We start from the raw sequence: 21,480 nt of genomic DNA, 5'->3' as shown, positions 1-21,480 counted from the left end.
GCGTACACATTGAGTTTTTTAAAGAGAAAAAAAAAACAACCGTTTGACTTCAATTTTTATAATAAATTAATAGGATCATATTGTGATTCAATTTCATTGATGCAAAGCATTAACTGTGATATCACATATGTCTATATCTTTATCTCACGCTTTGGATGCCCATCCCATCAACTGATGATAAAGGATAAAGCACACGACTGTGACACTTTTCTCATAAAAAGTGTAGTTTTACAATTTTTTTGACCTCCCCCCCCCCCCCGGCCCTCTGGATCGGCCCCTGTATGATTGAGTTGTAGTCCTGCTGTCCAGGTTTAAATTTGTTTCACAGCACACTGCATGGTGTTATATTGGCATATACCCATTTTCATTAAACTGGCAGATACAGAATGGTTAGAATGGTTAAGAATTATTTTCTTGAGTAACAAGTTAATCACAATAATTTATATTAATTTATTCATATAAATCAAATCAATACTCAAAAACAATACATTCTTTTAATTTAACACATTGAACTATAAATATATTAGCACATCATTTCTAACCTTTGTTTAAACCCACTTGTCATCATTCGAGGGATTTTGTATCCCTTAAAAACTACAATACATGAATTATGAAGGTTAAATCTCTAAAATGAATATCATTCCAAATATTGTTCCATTTCACTCAGTGTTTACAAAGAAAAACAAATGATATAAATAAACCAGCACCAACTTTAAGTGGTGGGGAAAATCTGCGGATAGGTTTTTTTTTTATCTATCATTGATATCTTGGTTTTATTTTCTTCATTAAATGCTAAATAATCAATTTGTGTACATTTTAGTCTGAACCAAACCATGTACAAATAAGTACAGTCCAAAAACTGCAAGATCACGCCATAAGATGGATGTTTAGATCTCTAGCACTAGATAACAAGAATTCTATGAATACGTCATGTTAATATAATTCAAAATATTTCCCTGATAAATGTTAAAGCCTCAACATGCCAGAATAAAGACCATATACAATCAAAAGAACTATTAATATGCTACCACATAGTTTGCACACCCATAAGAAAAATTAAAACGAACAGCAAAAAAATGTCCTGTTAAATTCTCTCCCTTTTTAAGGCTAATACTGATTTGTAAGAACAATATAATCCACAGATTAAATAAAGCCAATATAATTAATCTAGCGCAAAACATCGGACATGTATCCTGTTGTATGATGTACAGTGGAAGATTATACTATTGAACAAGTTATTGTATACCTTATATCTCGAAATCTATCTTGGTATAACTGTGGTCTAACATATCATTACTATCCTTGGCTCAACACTGCTCAGTAATATTGGGTGTCTGGATAATCACCTTGACTAGGACATATTATTAAATACCATCATTCTTTATACAATATAACAGAAATATTCAACTCCTGTGATGATTTCATAGAAATGCACAGGCATGATAGTGTATCTTTATTTTAGGATGTTTAAAGTCCTTAAGCCAGACATAGATTAATATACTGACAGCATCAATATATTACTTAAACATCTTTGATGCTACTGGCATGAATTAATCCGTGCAACTACATATAATATTTTCTGTTTATATAAACAAACTAGTTATATTTACACACAACATAATATATGGAAACTTAAGCCAACACCACCTTTTCATGGGCCTCTTTTAAATCTGATACGATCCAAGATGGGAGATTATATCTACTGTTGATATTTTCATTGAATCCAAGATAGGAGATTATATCTACTGTTGATATTTTCATTGAATCCAAGATGGGAGATTATATCTACTGTTGATATTTTCATTGAATCCAAGATGGGAGATTATATCTACTGTTGATATTTTCATTGAATCCATGATGGGAGATTATTTTCTTTATTAAACATGCATTATGCAACATTGCAGGTATGTCTTTTAGGCCTGAAATGTTATATAAATTATTTTAGACATTAATTTACATACTAAAACTATAATCAACTCTCGATGCCATCTGATGGCTGTGATATGGGTAGATTTAAAAACGTTTTGTGGTCAATGCAGGTACCGTAAAAATGGATAATCGTAATAAATTCTTATTAAATATGGAAGAAAAATATTCCCTTGATGATACCCTCCAATTAAAGTGTATACAATTTCATGAGAGTGGGACCATGCATAGAATGATGATGTAGAACTCAATATATTTCACTCTAGACAATTTTCACAATATATTATACGCCTAGTTCAGCTCTGAACGTAAGTTCTTGTTACATGTGCCTTAAGGTCAGAGCTGAACTACATTAAGCCATACAAAAGAAATATTCTGGCTCAACAATCCTTCCCAAAAATATGATGCAAATGGGAGGTTTTTATTTTGTCAAAGGATCATGAAGTAAATGACATATCATAAATATCATATTTCAAGGCACTATGTATACATTAATCTCATCATTTTGTTTATAGTAATGTATGATTATCCAGTATCATTTATGACTCAACAGCAATTATCAGTGTTGCATACTCAATAACTGAGCCTATGGTATACATTTGGTTGTATTCATATTTTTGTATAGAGTTCCTGTAACCAGGGGAAAAAAGTGATGCATAAGTTTCCAAGAACCAGAATATTTGTTTTTCAACGACTTAATAACAATTTATGCATAATTAGAAACCGGAGTATTATCATTATTAAGATTTTTTTTATCTGGACTGTTTGCAACACATTTTGGCCTGTACCCTTTCTTCATTTTCTCATCCATAGCTTTGGCAGCTTTATGGAGATTGTTTACAAATTCAGGAACACCTAAAAGGGAAATTTTTTTTATTAAGTTCAGTTTTTGATTGAAATTTTGTTACAGAAGTAGTGCTGATTTTCACAGACTGTTTTTTGTGTGGTTTTATTTTGAAATTCTTTTTCAATTTGAAAGGTCGAATATGTAACACTATGTACTGTTTATGGTATATCAATCTGTTCAATTTGATTTCTGTTTTTCATTTTAAGTTCCCACAACACAAAACCATGCCATGCAAGGACTTTAACACTTTACTATGGAAATCATTCAGTTAGAGAGAGAGAGAGAGAGAGAGAAATGGGGTTTAATGTCCACTCGACACAAACTAGGTCATTTTGGGACTAACATATGGTTTTAATTTTATTTCAATAATTTGCTTGCGCATAGGGGTCTTTAGCAGTGGGAGGAAACCGGAGGACCCGGAGAAAACCCACGAGGTTGGACAGGCGACCCTACTCCTTGTGACGTACAACCGGGGATTCGAAACCACGCCAGTCGACTCAATGACAGACTTTATGATACAGCGCGCGCACGCTAACCATTCAGCCATCCAACCCCCCTCAGTTAGAGAGAGAGAAAGAGAGAGATTAAGGCTTAATGTCCACTCGACACAAACTAGGTCATTTTGGGACTAACATATGGTTCAAATTTATTCCAACAATTTGCTTGGGGTAGGGGTCTTTAGCAGTGGGAAGAAACCGGAGCACCCGGAGAAAACCCACGACGCCCACAAGGTTGGATAGACCACCCTACTCCTTGTCACGTACATAACAGGGGAATTGAAAACCTATGACGCCCACGAGGTTGGATAGATGACCCTACTCCTTGTCACGTACATAACCGGGGAATCGAAACCACACCAGTTGACTCAATGACAGACCTTATGATACAACGTGCATGCTCTAACCATTCGCTCCGACCTCCCCCCCTCCAAATACAGTTAGGTTAACATGTTCATTTGTATGACTAACAGTATGATGCCCCCAACCCTACACTCTTTTTAATTGTCATGGCTAAGGAAAATGTAAATAAAACAGATGTAATAATACCTGAAGATGCCAGCCAGTTGTAACAAAATGAAGGAAAAGCTGATTGAGGATCATCAAAATAAGTTAAAATATAATCAAAACCATTCTAGAAAAAAAACAAGTCACTCATATTTACTACATACAGTAATATTCATTTGCCATTTAATATATTCTGAGAAATGTGGAAATTTGTAAGTTTTTAGCTGTCGTGTTTGTTTTTATCAATTGATTAATTAAATACAAAAAAATATGTAATTAACAAAAATACACAATTACCATAATGGCCCCGGACACAAAACCGGGATGAACAGAACCAATTTTAATATCCCTCCCTAATTTTGTTTTTCTTGAGTTAATTATGGTATCTATTTCTAGCAGGTTGGAAGACTTTCAAGTCGTGCCGACCTTGGTGTATTACAAAAACTACTCTACACAGTGAACAATGGTATAATAACATTCCCATGTATATTTAAATATAATAAAGTTGGGAAACTTTTTTCCACCAACGAGGCTCTTGACAATATATAGTACTATATGAGGGAAATTTTGTCTGGACAATGAAGCTTCAACCAACTCTATTACAAATTCCAACATTTTAGGGATCTTTTAGGTGCAAGTTAACACTGGACCTTGTTTTTTTATATTGTATCCGAAAATGACTAGACCCTGTTCCTTGCCAGACCCTCCCTCCTGCACTACTGACATGGAGAAATAATACTGGAAAATTGTAAGGAACTTTCTCGGCTAATCCTGGGATTGAATGTGGTTAGTGGGCCAGCGCCTTACTCACTGAGCAGTACTTACATCATCAAAGTTGGTATGGGGTTTAATAACAAACTGTGAGACATATTCTTTAACTCGGACATACTGGTCTGTTATAGGTATATCAGGATGTTCAATAGCTTTACCAGATACCACCATTACATTACGATCATTATACTCCTACAATAAACATAACAATAGTGCCAGGTAATTATATGTAGCACAAAATATTTGTAACTTACAGTCACTGACTATCATTTGCATTTACAAAATCAACATATCAACAGTAGATAATTTTCAGGCTTGGGTTTTGTTTTCTGTTATAAAACTTAGAATCTTAAACTGATTGAGAAACAATTTTGTGTTAGAAACCAACTGAAAGTGGTTCTGAAGAAGAAATCGAAAAAACGTAAATTATTTACTTGTAATGGTCTAAAAAAAAAATAATACCTTGTATCTTCTAACATAAAGATATTCCCTGGAATACATTGGATACTGAAAAATATAAATTTCAAAATATAGATTATTATCCAAAAATATATAATATGATCAAATAAATATCATACCTGAACACATATCTGTCCAAAATCAGTTTTCACATATTGCTTATTATACTATATAATAGAATTACTTAATGGATTCCATTTTAAAATTTTGCCGGTCAAAATGTTTTATTTAAGGTTCATAAAAAGGCCAGAAATGGTCACTAGAAAGGGTTGTCACTTTTGAGAAATATGGTCATTCCCTTTTATGTTAATAGATTCCACTTGATCTATATTTTCCATATTTAATTCATGTACCGGCTTCAAGTTCAGGACAATAATATTCCTCAATAATTATAGTCCTTCATTTATACATTAGAAACTGCAAGGTTCACGATAACAATAGTTCATTATGTCTATGTATCATCTTCTTTATAAAAAGGTATTATAAATAATATAAACACCAATAGCTCAATCACTCGCCAAAAGGAATAGCAGATTTTCACTTATTATCAGGTTTTGTTGTGTGCTATTTCAGTGGTACATATATACATTAGATACTGTGACAGGGTATATGTAGACTGTTGAAAAGCTTATATTAATAGACACATAAAATTTATTCAGGAGGAGGACATTGTACAGTTACTACAGGGACATAACTCTAAATAAATTGGTCTCAGACTACTAATTCTGTTTGAGAGAATACTCATACACATGAATGAAATTGACAGAAATATACTTACAGGAAACTTAGTTAACCAGTGAACTATTTCAGATCCAGTTTCTTTATGTTTATCAATAATATTTATATCTAAAGCCATTTTCTCCCATGACTGCCAAAACTCTAGATCAATCTAAAATTACAATAAATACATCCATGATCAAATATTTATATGCATACATTATAATATAATATAATATATGATTCTATATTCGTTATATAAATGCCTACCTGTCAAATGTAAATACTGCATGTGGGAAGACTATCTGCTGGTGTAATTGCCATATCAGATAAACTTAAAATGAGCTGTACACATGCCATTCAAGTATACCAGCACAATAAAACTGGATTTTGGTTTAGTTACATGTACATTTGAATATGTGACATTTTTAAAACAAAATCCTCTGAATGTATGCCAAAGTGTCAAGGGATAATAACTAAACTGAATGATTTATAACTTATAAATCATTTATAACTTAAAATATTAACATCAGAGTGGCTATGGTCTAGAAATTAAACTTTTTAACAAATTTTGTCTTCTACCTTCTTGTGTAACTGGAAAATCCCCAACAATCAAACATGCTTGATATTGTGTGTACTGTTTAATAATAAAAATATAATCTTGTAACTTTTACCTGTATGTTATAAAATGCTCTTGCAGGAATATCATCAAATGAACCATATACTGAAAAAAGAAAGAGAAAAATAGATTGCCAAGCAACGAAACATATGCCCTCACCAGCTAAATCTTCTGTGATGTTATATAGGGTACATTTTTTTAATTCTTTTGTAGGTACATGTAATGACAGCATTCACAAGACATCTAGGCATATAAAAGACTTTTTTGATCAAGGGGAAAAAGCAATTATCAGAAATAATTTGATAAACTTCTAATTCTTATAAACATGTAATCAGCTTCTTGGCTTGTCATAAATCACTGAAAATTTATAGGTATTTTCTGCTAATGAACCAAAACATTACATCAATAAAAATCAAGTTAATCAGAATATAACTTTCATCTCTAGAGTCTAGAAAAACCAACAGAGGTCGTGGAGTGGAATCGTGACGTAATTAAACACAACAAATATGTTTCAGCTGTCCTGGTTTGTTGAGATATTTCCTCATGCAGTTGGAGTATGCATTTATTACAGCTTGAATTCCTCCTTTTTACTTGATTTGTCACTCGTTGTGGGATTGAGAGAATTTAATTCTGGAATGTTCAATCAAGTATCCCCCAAGTATTATAAGTGATCAATAGCCATATCTATGACAGTACTTCATTATTTGAAATTGTTCAAAATCAATATTTCAACGTAGGCAAATAAAAATCATTTATAGACATGTGTATACTATAAATATAATGCCTGAAAAACAAAGAAACAATCTCAATTTACATGTACATATGTAATTAGGCAAAACCCATTAGCCTGACAACCATTTAAAGGACAATCATTGTGTCTGCAATGTTTGAGATTGGGGGGAGGGGGTCAAAGAGATTAGACCCATTCATTATTTTCGGAATAATTTCACAGCTAATGACATATTAAAAAGATAAAATTGAGTATGGTACATGACCCTTATGGTTTAATGTCCTACTAACATGGCAGCCCACTATCTGTTGGTGTGGAGTAATTTAACTTGCTACAGATTATACAATACCCTGTTGCATAATTTCTGACCTTTGAAATCCAATTACAGTACATTGATATAGGTTTCAGGCTAACTAATCTGGTACAAACAAATTGAGTCATTCTAGTTACAATAATTGGGAGATTAGGGTAATTAGTTTGAATATGTTTTTAGTCCAAATATATCATCATCAAATCACAAGCCTATTCTAAGTACGGTACAGAAAACTGAAAAGTTAATTTCAAAATGTTTATTTCTCTCATTAACATTTAATTCTTCTAGGCCTGGAAATACTTTGTACCTGATAAAATGAACTAGTATCTGCCATTGTACTTGATGAAATAAACTGGTATCTGCCATTTTAACTTTGTGTCAGACATGTTTTCAAAAAAGATCAATAAAAACGACAGACAAATAAATATTGTCCAAACAAAATGACAGACAGCGATTGAACATGTACCCGACAAAGCCTAAATTTGTGCCTGACAATGTTTGAGGCACTTGTCTCATTTCCAGGCTTGTAACTCTCCTATATTTTTTTTTGGCATCATTTTGTATATATTTTTTTAAAAAAAAATACAACATTTGAAGATCCCGTTCATTACCTCCTGCGATGTTCCTTACATTCAATTGCACGAACAGAAACCATAGACAAATTACAACAGGATTTTAAAAATATAAACTGTCTTTTATTCAGCTCCACAGCCTACAGTCTTGATGTTAATTCTAATATTTTTAATCAGGTCCATAAATTTATAGATATACTGTATCAAACAGATTCTAATCTCATCTCGATCAAATAATATTTATCTTCTCTTTTATGTATGTATAGTCTCTCTAATGCTGATTATTATTAAAAGATTCTTACTGTGCTTGCATATGTATAATTATTAACTACTATATATACTGTACATTTTCACCCATTGTATTATATTTATATAATATGTATGTGTTTGCCATTTTAACTATGTATATACACCCTTTTTGTATTAATAATATACATATACAAATTATTATTTAGGGAGAGCGGTTTTACATAGGCTAAGCCTGTTCCCCAATCCTATTCAGTCAACCTGAATAAAAATATAGTTTAAAAAAAAAAAAAATTGTCAGTCGGCCCATTACATACCTCTGTATTCATATAAATGACTATTTTCAACTATAGGTTTTCTCCACACTTTGAGATGTGGTTTATTAATAATAGATTCCCAACCACCAGGTAGTGTGCTATAACCATTTGCATTAGCATGGCTGACTATTTCACTCACTGACTCCATGTCATCTATACATCTGAAGTAAAATCACAAAAATAAAAATAGCTTCATTAGGTAAGAAATATAATATGATCTTATAAAGAGATTTCAGACTTCCAAGAATCAAACCAGTCCTTATTCACATTGACTGTGCATAGAAACCACAGTGGCTCTGTGAGTATGGCCCTGGCTAAATAAAGGTCCTGGATTCGATCACGGTGTTGGCTAGGAAGGTAGTAAAGATTTTCCACTTGGTAGAAGTGTGCAATATGGACTATGGAGGGCCTGTCAAGTAAAAGCATTTAGTCATTCGGATGGGACAGAAAAAAGTGTACACATATATATTGAAGTGCCTAGGCTTGGTAAGCTTATAGCTGGAATTCAATGAAGCAGAAAGACCATTAGCTGTTCTAGCAAAATACTAAAATAGTAGTCGGTGAAATCTGTTATTCTTTTACTGATGACTGAAATACATGTAGATATACATGTACATGTACTGTAAAATTTTACAATTAGGGCTGGCAATCGATACCGATTTTAAATATCGATATTGGCAACCGTTTTGGCAATATCGATATATCGGAAAATATGAAGTTGAAAGAAATAACTATTTGTAAGCTAATAATGCATTTAAATGTGTTATTGTGATCAAAAAAAAACAAACTATGATCCTCAAACTATGATTTCTTAATGTTTGTTTCGTTCACAACTTTAATCTGATGGTATTCGCAGCTTTGCAGTCGCCATCAATCGCTGTTGACAATTTTCCTCAGCCGCTTATTACAATAAATAAATTTCTATTAAAATCGAGTTATTTCCCCTGAACAATTAATTAACTATTCTTTGTCATTGTTGTAAATGCCGCAAAAATTACCGGTGCGGTAGTTGTATCTTAGTGTGTGTGTTTTTAGTTTTAACATGTTTTGAATGATATGACGGTGATTATTTGACACAAAACATTCCGTTAATTTCATTTTATTGAAGCTCCTTTATTTTATATACGAGTATCGATATCAAGAACTGAATAGCAATATCGATATTTTCCTGTAGTCGCCGGCGATTATCGGCTATATCAATATTTTTCGCCAGCCCTAATTACAATTCCTTCACAATTTCTTGGATGAACAATCGGATTAAAACACAGATCCTATTTGTTTTTTATAGTTCAAAATTTTGTTTTACTTAGTCTTGTTTTTACTACACTAGGATCTGGAAGAATTGTTATATAATCCATGTTCTGGTTGATGTGATGGATTGGCCAATGAAATGGTATGTTGTGGCGAGTTCTTGGCGTGCGGTGCACGGAACTGTAGGTACAATGCATCCCACTAGAAACATCAAATGAATGCTGATTGGTTAATCAAATGTCTGACGCGACTTTCCACAACAACCGATCAGATCTTCATCTACATGTACTAGTGGGGGCCATCGAAAGTATAAAAAACAAAATATAGATCTGTATTTTAATCAGATTGTTGAATGAAGAAGTAGTTGGATAATTGAAAGCTTTGCGCATGATCTGTTTATAAACTGATTGAAAACGAAGTCCATTTCACCATTTGTATTACCGTACCATTACCGTAACATTTCTTTGATCTTATCCAATCATTACCAATAATTAACTATGACAAAACCTGATACCTTTCAAAATCTTCATTGGTTATATTGTCTTTTTGCCAGGAAAATAAACAAGCACTTAAAAGCACACAGAAAGGTTTATTCCTACAGTTTTGTAACACTAATCCTGCGAAATTATCAATAAATTTTGACACCATTCTCTCTCCATACAAATATCTATAAAACGTTAAAGCTTGTTGAAGTCTTTGGATTCTCTGTGCCATTACAACATGGCAGTAAGCAGAGAACAGTTTGCATAATTCTTTGATATTGTTTTTAATGTCTGATGACCAATTCTTTAGTCTTCCGCTAGAAAAATTCCTAGTTCCTGTCATTATTCCATCGCAAAAACTAGGTGGTCTTATTCCAGGCTGATGTATTTTGAGAAATAGTGCTTTCTGCACAGGTCCTCTATTTAAATGTCTATAATTCAATTGAACAATTCTTGAAAACATATTGTATCGATATACTTTTAGATCCAATAGCAATGTTTCAAATATTTTAACTCATAATGCCCCGAAATCCACTCAATGTTTCACGAAATTCTCACATGGCAATAGTGGTGACCTTCAGTACGGCAAAACTAAAGATAAAGAAATAACAATTTGTGTTGTGAATTGTCGTTTGTATGTTTCCGGTTTCTTGTCAATGGCTCCTTTGAAGCCCCTGATTTTACTGCTAGGGCATTCACAAAAATCATGGGTTTATCTTCATTACTCCATCATTCAGTCTAATTCAAAACTTCCTTACATAATTTGTTTTATCGCTTGGTTCTGCTTAACTGTATAACTTTACGACCTTGACCCAATAACCAAAGTTCAGCATGAGAATCTCAAAACATTGCGAGATTTACCGTTATCTCCATCGTGGCAACGGTATAGTTACAATATGGCCGTCGTTTGTTGAAGGAAGTTAGCACTGGGACTTTATGTTTAGAACTTGAGTTTAGATATTTCCAATAATGGACAATATAGGCACACTTGAACTAGCGTAAGTATAAGATAAATTAATATTGATATAGAGTGACTTGTCTACGTTTCCTTAATAAAATTCTTTGGAAAATATTGCACAAAATAATAAATTAGGCTACTAAATTTAAAGCAGCTAATCATGAATTAAAATCAATTAAAACATACTGATTTTATTATAGATCTATAGCCTATAGAAGAATAATACTGCCTTTTTTCTGTGTTAAGTTTATATTGACTTTATTATGTCCAAAATGTCAGGTATATGTAGGCGCATGTCATATCAGTACATTTATTATTTTTATTTTTTAGAAGAGGTTCAAAACAACTTACTGTTTAGGCTAACAGCAGAAATTTCAATTATTATTAATACAAATTTACTTTATTCTTCGTTTTGAAGTTCAACTCTACTCAAGGCCTATTTAATTTTTAGCCATTTAATCCAATTTACAGTCTTTTTAAAAAAAAACCCATTCTACCCGTGCCCGTGTGGAATAACAGCTATGTGTTTTGATTTTATTTATAAGTTATAAGGGAATTGTTATTTCTTCTTGTTTAAATATCAATAACTGTACTGATGCCGGTACCTTCGTGGTTTCCATGATCAATACAGTATTGATAATATTGTATTGATCAGTGCAACCAAGCAACTTTAAAGATGCATTATGTAAGCACTAAATCTGCCCATTCTTTTGGCGTCAAGTGTAATATAAACTATTATCTAAGCTCTTTATCTAACTTTTACATACTGCATCTGTAAGTGTAGTTAGTGTTTTTTTTTTTTATGCACACTTCTAAATGACTTAAATTATTATTACTATTACAGGTGGTCTCAAGGCTATAATGGAGGCCAGGTATACTATGTGGATTCTGATGTCTTGTGTTATCAGTGTGGTCGTAACATTAAAATGGTGGCAGAAGATGGAGTTGAGACAGTCTTTGCATTTAAAGGAAGAGGAATTGGTCCCATCACAGTCCATAAAATCAACAAACATATTGCTATAGCTGAACAATGTTTGAATCCTAAAATATACATCTATTCATACCCCACATTTAGAGAACATGTTGTCATTGAAGGTAAGACTTTCTTTTGTAAATGACCTAATGATAAGATGGTATCCATGATCTCATGCCCTCTTTATCCACTCACCCACACCACAATACCTAAACTATTTAAAAAAGGGATAAAGAAATAAATCAAATGTTATAAAATGATGTAAGCTTACCCTAGTACACAGTGCACAACTTTATGGAATGCAGTCACTGTTTCTTGACTGAGCAATAATAATTGCTTGATAAAGACTAGAGAATCCTAGTTAGAACTTCAGTAAGTAATAAACTGTGTTCTACAGAATTTGAGTTCTGTGTATTTCCAGTGCACTAACTTCCTAACTAGATGCCATTGAAGCAATTTAAGCTCCATCATAGTTCATTCGTGAGGAATTTAATGTCCACTGTCACCAAGAGTTATATTGCAGACAAAACACAGTTTGACCATACTATACCCTAGTATATTGCAAATTTTAAGAAGGTGTTTCAAAATTTTATTTCAGACGCAGCTCAATTGGAATATCAGAAACTGGTATTTTCAAGCAGTGAATATATGGCTGGGTTATCTGGTTTACCAGATTTTGAACTTATCTTATGGTAAAATAAAATTATATAACATATTACTTTTTGATTGTCTTGATATCAGTCAATAATGCATCACAGCATGTATGATAAAATTGAGTTTCCTCATAGGATTGCAAAAGGTGACAGAGTTATCTCCCCTGACACATCAAGCTCCCCCACACCCACACTGATCCGCAGTGAATATTTGCTAGGCCACTACAATCACTGATTAGGATGACATCGATGCGGCTTAATGAGCCAGAAATATTAACTTTTTTCCTGCGACAAATTAAATTCTAAAACATTTTTTTTATGTATTGGAAAAATAAATAAAGGCGTTTGACGTATTTGTAGGTAAAAATTATTTCCTATTTAGTGTAAATGGGTATTAAAATGACTAAAATGCAGCATTCTCTCCGAAGCAGTAACGTCTTATGTAAACAATGCACGCGTCATTCAGCCAATGATTGACGCCGCATGCTGTGACAGCACGTGGTAAGGCAGTCATCTTTGACAGAGATATATCACTAGACTCCTAATTCTCTGTGAAACAGATTGCCCCACACCCTGTCAAGTGGGCAATAATACAATAATTTACTCTTTAGTTAAGGATATTAATATAGATTTGTTATATATTATATGACAGTTTCATCTTTAGAAGAAAATTCTAAGATAGAAAACACTGAACTTCTGACTAAAATGTGCAAGATTGTTAATAGATTACCTCCCTTGAATCAAATGATTGTCGATTTTTGGAGAAGAGAAGAGAAGAATATTTAACACGTTTTTGGTCACTATGGTCACCAGCTTCCTGTGCCCATTTTTATTATAGGATAGTCCTGGAAACTGGGCCTTACTGAACATTTTTAAGTAGTGTGGCATGACAATTCTGTATTGATCGATATAGTTATCAGCTTACTGTGATGATTGCTATTTTAGGCTATTTTAATAATAGTAAAATGGGGCCTCGGTGAACTGATCCCATGGATAGTTTATATTGTGTGTGACCACCCAATGACAGGGTTCTACATAGTAAAATGGTTAGCAATCTATACAAAGATAGGATGTAACTTAATGTAAACAATTTTATTTTAGGAATTATGAGAAAGGAATTAAGCTGTCATCAGTTAAAGTTGGTTCGTCATTACCCACAAGTTTTTCATTTAATCCGTGTAATTGGAGAGAGATCTGTCTAACTACCAGTGATAGTATTACAGTATGGATTACAGAACAATCACATGATAAATATGTAATGCAGCCACAGTAAGATTAGAACTTTTTTATTTTTCAGTAAGGGGGTTGGGTAGCTGAATGGTTAAATTCGTGCAAATTTGATCACAAGGTCTGTCATTGAGTCAAGTAGTGTTGTTTCAATTCCTTGCTGGTACGTGACAAGGAGTAGGATCCCCTGTCCAATCTCGCGGGTTTTCTCCAGGTTCTTTGGTTTCCTCCTACAGCAAAAGACCCCTACTTGCAAGCAATTTATTGAAATAAAAAGACCTTTTCGATCGTATCTTTTTCATACATTTATGTGGAGCCATTGTGGCTCTGTGGCTATTGGACTGGCTCATTAATCAGAAGATCTCAAGTTAGATCCTGGTGTTTGTCGTGCAAGTTCCTCAGGAACAAGCATGATATGAAAAATTGAAATCCTGTGTATCTGCTGTGAGGACAAGTTTCTCCTCCTAGCTCATGCATAGTGTTACCTGTCATCATGTCAATTATGTGTTATGCTTAATCAATCTGATTAAAATATAGATCTATATTTCGTTTCATTTTTTTATACTTTCGATGGCCTACACTACATGAAGATCTGACAAGTTATAGAGATAGGTCACGTCAGGGGTCAGACATTTGATTAACCAATCAGCATTGATGTTACTAGTGGATTACCCACAGTTCCATGAAAAACACACCTAAAGCTCGCCCTAACAGACCGTTTCATTGGCTTATCCCTGACACCATTCAGAACACGAGTTAAATAACAACTCTTCCAGATCCAAGTGTAGTTAAGACAAGTAAAACGAAATTTTGAACTATAAAAACAAAACGAAATAGGATCTGTGTTTTAACCAGATTGATGCTTAATAATTTTTTCATTTAAGTACTCATTTTTAAGGTTCGTTCTGCTTTTCAAACTGCAATTGTTTTTTTTTTTGTTTTTAAGGAACGTCAGAATTCCAGTAGCAGATCCCAACTGTGTTGAGGATGACGAAAAAGACCATGATCGAGCACCAACCCGAGCCTCAACACGCATGACACGTTACACAGTAGAATTACCTAAAACAGCTGTAGCAGGTCTAGTTGGTGATAATACAACATATTTAGAACATATAGAAGATACAACAGTTAGATGTTCACCTGTATCACAAGCTTGGACACCTAGTGGAGATATTTATATAGGCTGTGATGGGGGACAATTGATTAAGGTAGTTGTACGTTTTCTGGCCGAATGGTTCAACGTTTGAGTGTTGGATCATCAGGTCTGTCATTGAGTCAAATGACGTGGTTTCAATTCCCCACCTGTATGTGACAAGGAGTAGGGTCACCAGACTAACCTCGTGTGTTTTCTCCAGATCCTCTGGTTTCCTCCCACGGCTAAAGATCACTATGCTCAAGTCTCGAAATGATCTAGTTTGTGTCGAGTGGATGTCAAACCCCATTTCCCTATCTCTCTCATTTTCTTTAAAGATTGTCTTTGATATCTTTAATGTCAATGATTGTAAAACATCATTGTATTATATAAAAAAGTCTTTATGCCGTAGTCTAAAAATTATGTTCCAACTTCAAAAGCTTATTATTTAGAAAAGCCTATGGTAAACTCATGAAGTTGGGAATTGAAGGTACCTCTATCACATACGCTCACTCCAAGGATAAAAACCACGACAACATGCCATAGGTGACCGTCCTGCTAGAGCTTGAAGCATGACACTTTAGACCACTTGGCCATGCTAACCCCTAAATAAACTGAAGTAGTTTTGTTCATTAATAACTAAACTCTTTGATTTTTGTTGATGATGTATGGTCAAAAACTTTTTTTTTTTTTGATGAATTTTAACCAGGTAAATGATGAAGTGTTTAAAGCTCGAGTTATTTATTACCCACCTCAAAGAGCAGAAACACCACATTCCCGAGCTTCTAGTGCTGTAGAACCAAGCAGTCGTAAAACAACACTAACAGACATTCAACCTGTTGGTAAGTATTAATATTATGTTTAAAGTAATTTGCATATATATTTTTGACAAAATATCAATTTTCACTGGCTTAATCCACACTAAAATATACACAGATTATTTAATTTAACAAGTAATTAAAAATAAAAATATCATCGATAGATTATTATATTCTGGTTAAAAGGAAAACACAGTTTTGGACTGATATTCCTTTCAGAGTTTCGACTTTTGCAAGGGATTTAAAATCTCTGAAATGCTGATCAGGGACTTGAGATCTTTGGTGAGATCTTTACTTTAAAATTATATATGGAATCTTGTATTTTTGTATAAATTTGATCTTTAATTTTATACTTTTTTTAAATTGTAAACAGCTGATGATGTTGGTAATTTGATACTACAAGGTTGTTTAACAACTTTAACTTTACACAGAAAAGGTCTTTATGCTGCTGGAGAGGTGAGTGTTCAGAATAGTTTTAAATTAAATATAAACATTGTTCTATTTGGAAAAATCTCTGTGAAAGTGGTGCTGTGAGTTGCTGAATTACTAGCCAGAAAGTCTCTGGTATCATCCCACTGTTGGCCAAGAAAGTTCTTTGTTTACTGTTATTTTCAAGTCCATTTCCCTATGTTGGTGGCCTGCAAGAAATAAATGACCAGTTGTTTGGATAGTATAGTGTAGACCTATACCATTGGAAGCATGGTAAAGACCATTTGACAATTGTACACTGCATGGCATAGGTAGGTCTTCACTATCTCTGTTGAGTAGAATTAGTTATAATAGTGTATGCTAAATAAGTTTTTTTGTGTTTTTTAGGATGGAATTTTACGATTGATAGATATAAAAGGAAAAGAGTTTCGTATTTTAGAACATTGTAATATTGGTGAAGATGTAACCAGTCTTAGCTTCTCTCCTAATTACACACATTTAGTACTTGGGACTAGTACAGTAAGTATAGTTTATTTCAATATTATTACATCCAACTTTCCTCTCTTTATCCAGGCAGTTGGGTGGCCTAATGGTTAACGTGTGCTCATTGGATCAGAACGTGTGCTCATTGGATCAGAACGTCTGTCATTGGGTCAAGTGGCGTGGCATATGTGACAAGGAGTAGGGTTGTCTGTCCAACCTTGTGGGTTTTCTCTGGGTCCTCCAGTTTCCTCCCAGTGCTAAAGACCCCTACACGCAAGTGAATTATAAATAAAGAATTGAACCATATGTTAGTCCCGAAATGACCTAGATTGTGTCAGTGGACATTAAACCCTCTCTCTCTCTCTCTCTCTCTCTCTCTCTCTCTCTCTCTCTCTCTTAGCATTATTTAGCCAGATAATTTATTTCTATGGTGGTAGTGAGTTACAAATTTTTGGCCTTTTTGAAATATGGAAAATCAAGTCTTTGGATATAAAAGAAATATGGTAAGTTTGTATCTGAAGATGGCATAAAACATTATTTTTCTAAAATACATCTAAAATACATGATATGGTTTCTTTCAGGGATCACTTCATATGTATCAGCCTGGTGTTCCTGATAGTCTAAAACTTCTAAAAAGAAGCCATTTTGGTGATTTTGTTGGTATTGGTTGTCTAGCTCAAGCTTCAGATTGTATTATTGTAAGTATTCATTTACATATAAATTAATATAATCTTTAAAATTCTTGATCGGCCTTTGAAGAATTTTGATTCTCTTGCAAATTACAATATTGTGGGGGGGTTGGGTGGCCGAATGGTTAGAACGTGCGCGCTGTATCATACGGTCTGTCATTGAGTCAACTGGCAGGGTTTCGGTTCCCCGGTTGTACATGACAAGGAGTAGGGTCGCCTGTCCAACCTCGTGGGTTTTCTCCGGGTCCTCCGGTTTCCTCCCACTGCTAAAGACCCCTACGCGCATGCGAATTATTGAAATAAAATTGAACCATGTGTTAGTCCCGAAATGCTAGTTTGTGTTGAGTGGACGTTAAACCCCATTTCTCTCTCTCTCTACAATATTGTGAATGTATAAAAGAAATGTCAGTCCGAAAAAGTTTGATTCCATTCTGTATTTACAATTGGAAATTTCAAAACATTCATCCTCTGCAGACAATGTTAACAAGCCAGTGCCACCTATAATTGAAATAATATTGTAAAAAGAGAATGGGTGAACTTGATAAAGAAATTTTTATGTGAGCTGCGCCCACAGTTGCCTACCTTTGACTACAGCCCAAGGTATCTGAGTAATATTTAATGTATTTTAAATGTAATATTTGTAGAGTGCAAGAGAAGATGGAGAAATACAAGGATGGTCCTATGATAAAGGTTTATTAATGTCTTCATTATCTGTTAAAACACCGGTAATTATAACATACTTTTCTACTTTTACTACTTTAAGTTTTATGATGGATGATTAGTGCATGCACTAACCTCATCTGTGAGGTTATATTATGGTGCTTCTGTTGAATTTAATGACGTTTTACTTAGGCCATCTTGTACTTAATGTACGATAACTTTATGTGCATCCTAGAGGGTGGATTTTTACCTGGGCAGAGGTGTTCCTACCTACTGGTACCACTGCCGCTCCCTCCCCCACCTAAACCTTACTGAAACCATGAAAATCATGTCAAATGAATTAAAGCTTAATCTTTTATTGCTTTAAAAGTATTCAGCTCCTTATATCCGTCCTTCACGGTTTTGTTGCTAAAGTATATCTCAGGAACAATTCAAAATATTTTTATAAAAATTGGTACAGACATCAACCTGTTATAGTTTTTGTGCCTTTTGCTCGTTAGAAATTTCTAGAAGTTTAATGAATTTGTTTCTGCAGAAACAAATTTTACTTAGGTTTTATGCAGAGACACAGGATTTTGATGACTATATGCCATCTTGTATTATAATAGTATTCAATGTGACAGCGTTTTTTATAATTATATTACAGGTTGTTAGTTTATCATGTAGTCCTATATTACAGGTTGTTAGTTTATCATGTTGTCCTATATTACAGGTTGTTAGTTTATCATGTAGTCTTGTATTACAGGTTGTTAGTTTATCATGTAGTCCTATGAGTCATCTAGTTGTTGTTGGTACAGAAGGTGGTTATCTATATTTCATAGATTACACAAATATTGAATCTCCTAGAATAGTTGATAGATACAGAATAGCTAGACAACCTATTATACATCTCAGGTACGAATTATATTATTTTATTGTCAAATTTTACCTAGAACCTCACCGTTATTGAGAATATTTGAAACAATAGCGCCTCAGGCCTCATTTTATTTCATGAATTCGCTTGCACGTAGGGGTCTTTAGCAGTAGGAGGAAACCGGAGGACACACGAAGAAAACCCACGAGGTTGAACAGGCGACCCCACTCTTTGTCACGTACAACCGAGAATCAAAACCATGCCATTTGACTCAAAGACGGACCTTATGATACAGCGCTCACATGCTAACCATTCGGCCATCCTCCCCCACGGTCATATTAGAATGTTGAGAGGGTATATAATGGTATGAATATTGATATAATGATAAACATTTACTTGGTGATAATCAAAATTGAACAATTGGTCATGGCAATCTCTTGTATCTTCTTGTAAATTATGTATATATAGCATTTCAAGTATAATGTTGCTTTATTAACTATCGTGAAATCTCATAAACAAACTTTATCTTTTGTTTTTTTCTCTTCAGTTTTTCTCCAGAGGGACAGTATCTATTCGCTGCTGCCAATAACTCACATGTCATTGTGATTGATGGACGACCGTCAACTAAATTTGAAGTACTTGGTTACACAGGTAAATGAATGTAGAAATTTACAAAAAATACAGGAAGGATCTGCAAGGGACAGTGTTTGGTGGTTGTGATGGTCCATAAAATGAGGTCTCATATACACATTTGCGTGCACATTAGCCAATCCTTGAAAGTGAAAATTATCCCTTGTAGCACACTGCATGGAATATGCCCGTCTTCATTAGCCCAGTTGGTGCAGAAAAGTAGGATGTTAAACTCCATTATATATATTTCATTTTTTTCTGAAAAACAGAACAAACAAATTTTATAAAAAAAAAAGTATTCCCCAAAATTATTTTGTATTGTGGATATTTGTTTTTGTATTGGAGGAATTTATAAAGATATTTGTTTTTGTATTGGAGATATTTATAAAGATATTTGTTTTTGTATGGAGGTATTTATAAATATATTTGTTTTTGTATTGGTGGAATATATAAAGATAATTTGTTTTTGTATTGGAGGTGTTTATAAAGATATTTGTTTTTGTTTTTAGACTTTGAAGGAGATATCTTATCTTTATCATCTATAAATAAAGATGAAGATGTGAAGGTTGTCGTGACAACAAGTACACAAACAGATAAACGATCTGGAGCCAATAAACTGATATATTTTACTATTCCTTCGGATATTACGAAAGGTAATGGAATACATTGATTCGATTCACATATGACACCTTAGTGGGGTAAAAATAATTTATGGTAGGAATTTGATCTGATGTGTATTTAGAAGTCGGATAGAGAGAGTGGATAAGTTGGATAGAAAGAATAGATAATTCAGATCACGATTTATGTAGATTCTGAGGTTCTTGTTTCTATCTCATTTCCCAGTCTTGACTGACTGGTTGCAAAATTAACTGGAAAATTTACTTGCTTATCTGAAATAAACAAACTACATGCAAAATTAATTGGAAAATTTACTGAACAGTCAATTTACTTGGCATGAAATTAGATTTTCAAAGAATTTAACCATTCTTTTAAAAAAAAAAAAAATACTTGCTTATCTGAAATAAACAAACTGAATGTAGATCACAAAATTGTCTTTCTGGTAAAGTGAAAACCTTAGTAGATTTAATTTTTAGACATAACTACCCCTTTCTGGAACTGGATAAAGTTGCTATTGAATATAGCAAATTATTATGATTATGTTTATTTTCTATTATCAATTTGTATATTTTTGTTTTTCAGATTTTAAACTTGACTATCTCTTTCTTGAACTGGAAAAAGATGCTATTGAATATAGCAAATTATTATGATTACCTACGTTTATTTTCTATTATTAATTTGTATATTTTTTAGATATAAGAAGTAAACATGCTAGTCTAAAATGTGATTTTAAAGCTGATTGTATTAAGAAGATGAATTTACATCTAACTATACCATCATATGGTGGCGCTGTTGGTATAGATAACACTCTCTATACAATATCACAAACATCGAAAAAGATAGTTGCCATGAATCTACCTGATGTTAAACCTAAAAAGGTTTGTGATTAATTATTATGCATTCTTAAGCATCTTTAGTGCAGTTTTGATTTTGTGTTTTATGAATTGATTTTAAAGATCGTACATTGATTATTTTGTATTTAATAAAAAAAAAAAAAATATCAAAGGGAGATAATCTTCCAGTTTGAATTTGGTGGCACTGGCTTGGGTATATAGTCTGCAGATTATGCTAGATGCAATGTGATTAAAACACAGATCCTATTT

The 21,480-nt window shown here is 33.3% G+C and overlaps 2 protein-coding genes across 2 annotated transcripts; one reads left to right on the top strand and one right to left on the bottom strand.

Annotated features, from left to right (window-relative positions):
• Window positions 1-435: 435 nt before the first annotated feature.
• Window positions 436-11,038, bottom strand: LOC126814329 (stAR-related lipid transfer protein 7, mitochondrial). Its single transcript, XM_050539422.2, has 8 exons — window positions 10,287-11,038; window positions 8,522-8,682; window positions 6,399-6,448; window positions 5,786-5,896; window positions 5,011-5,055; window positions 4,603-4,740; window positions 3,820-3,904; window positions 436-2,781 (listed from the first exon to the last, which is right to left on the bottom strand). The coding sequence occupies exons 1-8, from the start codon at window positions 10,715-10,717 to the stop codon at window positions 2,633-2,635; spliced, it is 1,170 nt and encodes a 389-aa protein (XP_050395379.1). The 5' UTR covers window positions 10,718-11,038; the 3' UTR covers window positions 436-2,632.
• A 98-nt stretch (window positions 11,039-11,136) lies between these two features.
• On the top strand, window positions 11,137-21,076 carry LOC126815281 (cilia- and flagella-associated protein 43). Its single transcript, XM_050540847.1, has 12 exons — window positions 11,137-11,252; window positions 12,057-12,307; window positions 12,784-12,877; window positions 13,940-14,107; window positions 15,012-15,273; window positions 15,907-16,039; window positions 16,389-16,471; window positions 16,832-16,963; window positions 17,509-17,625; window positions 18,261-18,341; window positions 18,923-18,955; window positions 21,071-21,076. The coding sequence occupies exons 1-12, from the start codon at window positions 11,224-11,226 to the stop codon at window positions 21,074-21,076; spliced, it is 1,389 nt and encodes a 462-aa protein (XP_050396804.1). The 5' UTR covers window positions 11,137-11,223.
• Window positions 21,077-21,480: the final 404 nt, after the last annotated feature.

Source organism: Patella vulgata, chromosome 3 (assembly GCF_932274485.2).
Source record: "Patella vulgata chromosome 3, xgPatVulg1.2, whole genome shotgun sequence".
In the NCBI taxonomy this organism is placed as follows: Eukaryota; Metazoa; Mollusca; class Gastropoda; family Patellidae; genus Patella; species Patella vulgata.
Note: the sequence above shows the minus strand (reverse complement) of the source record. Positions and strands in the feature narration are given on the sequence as shown.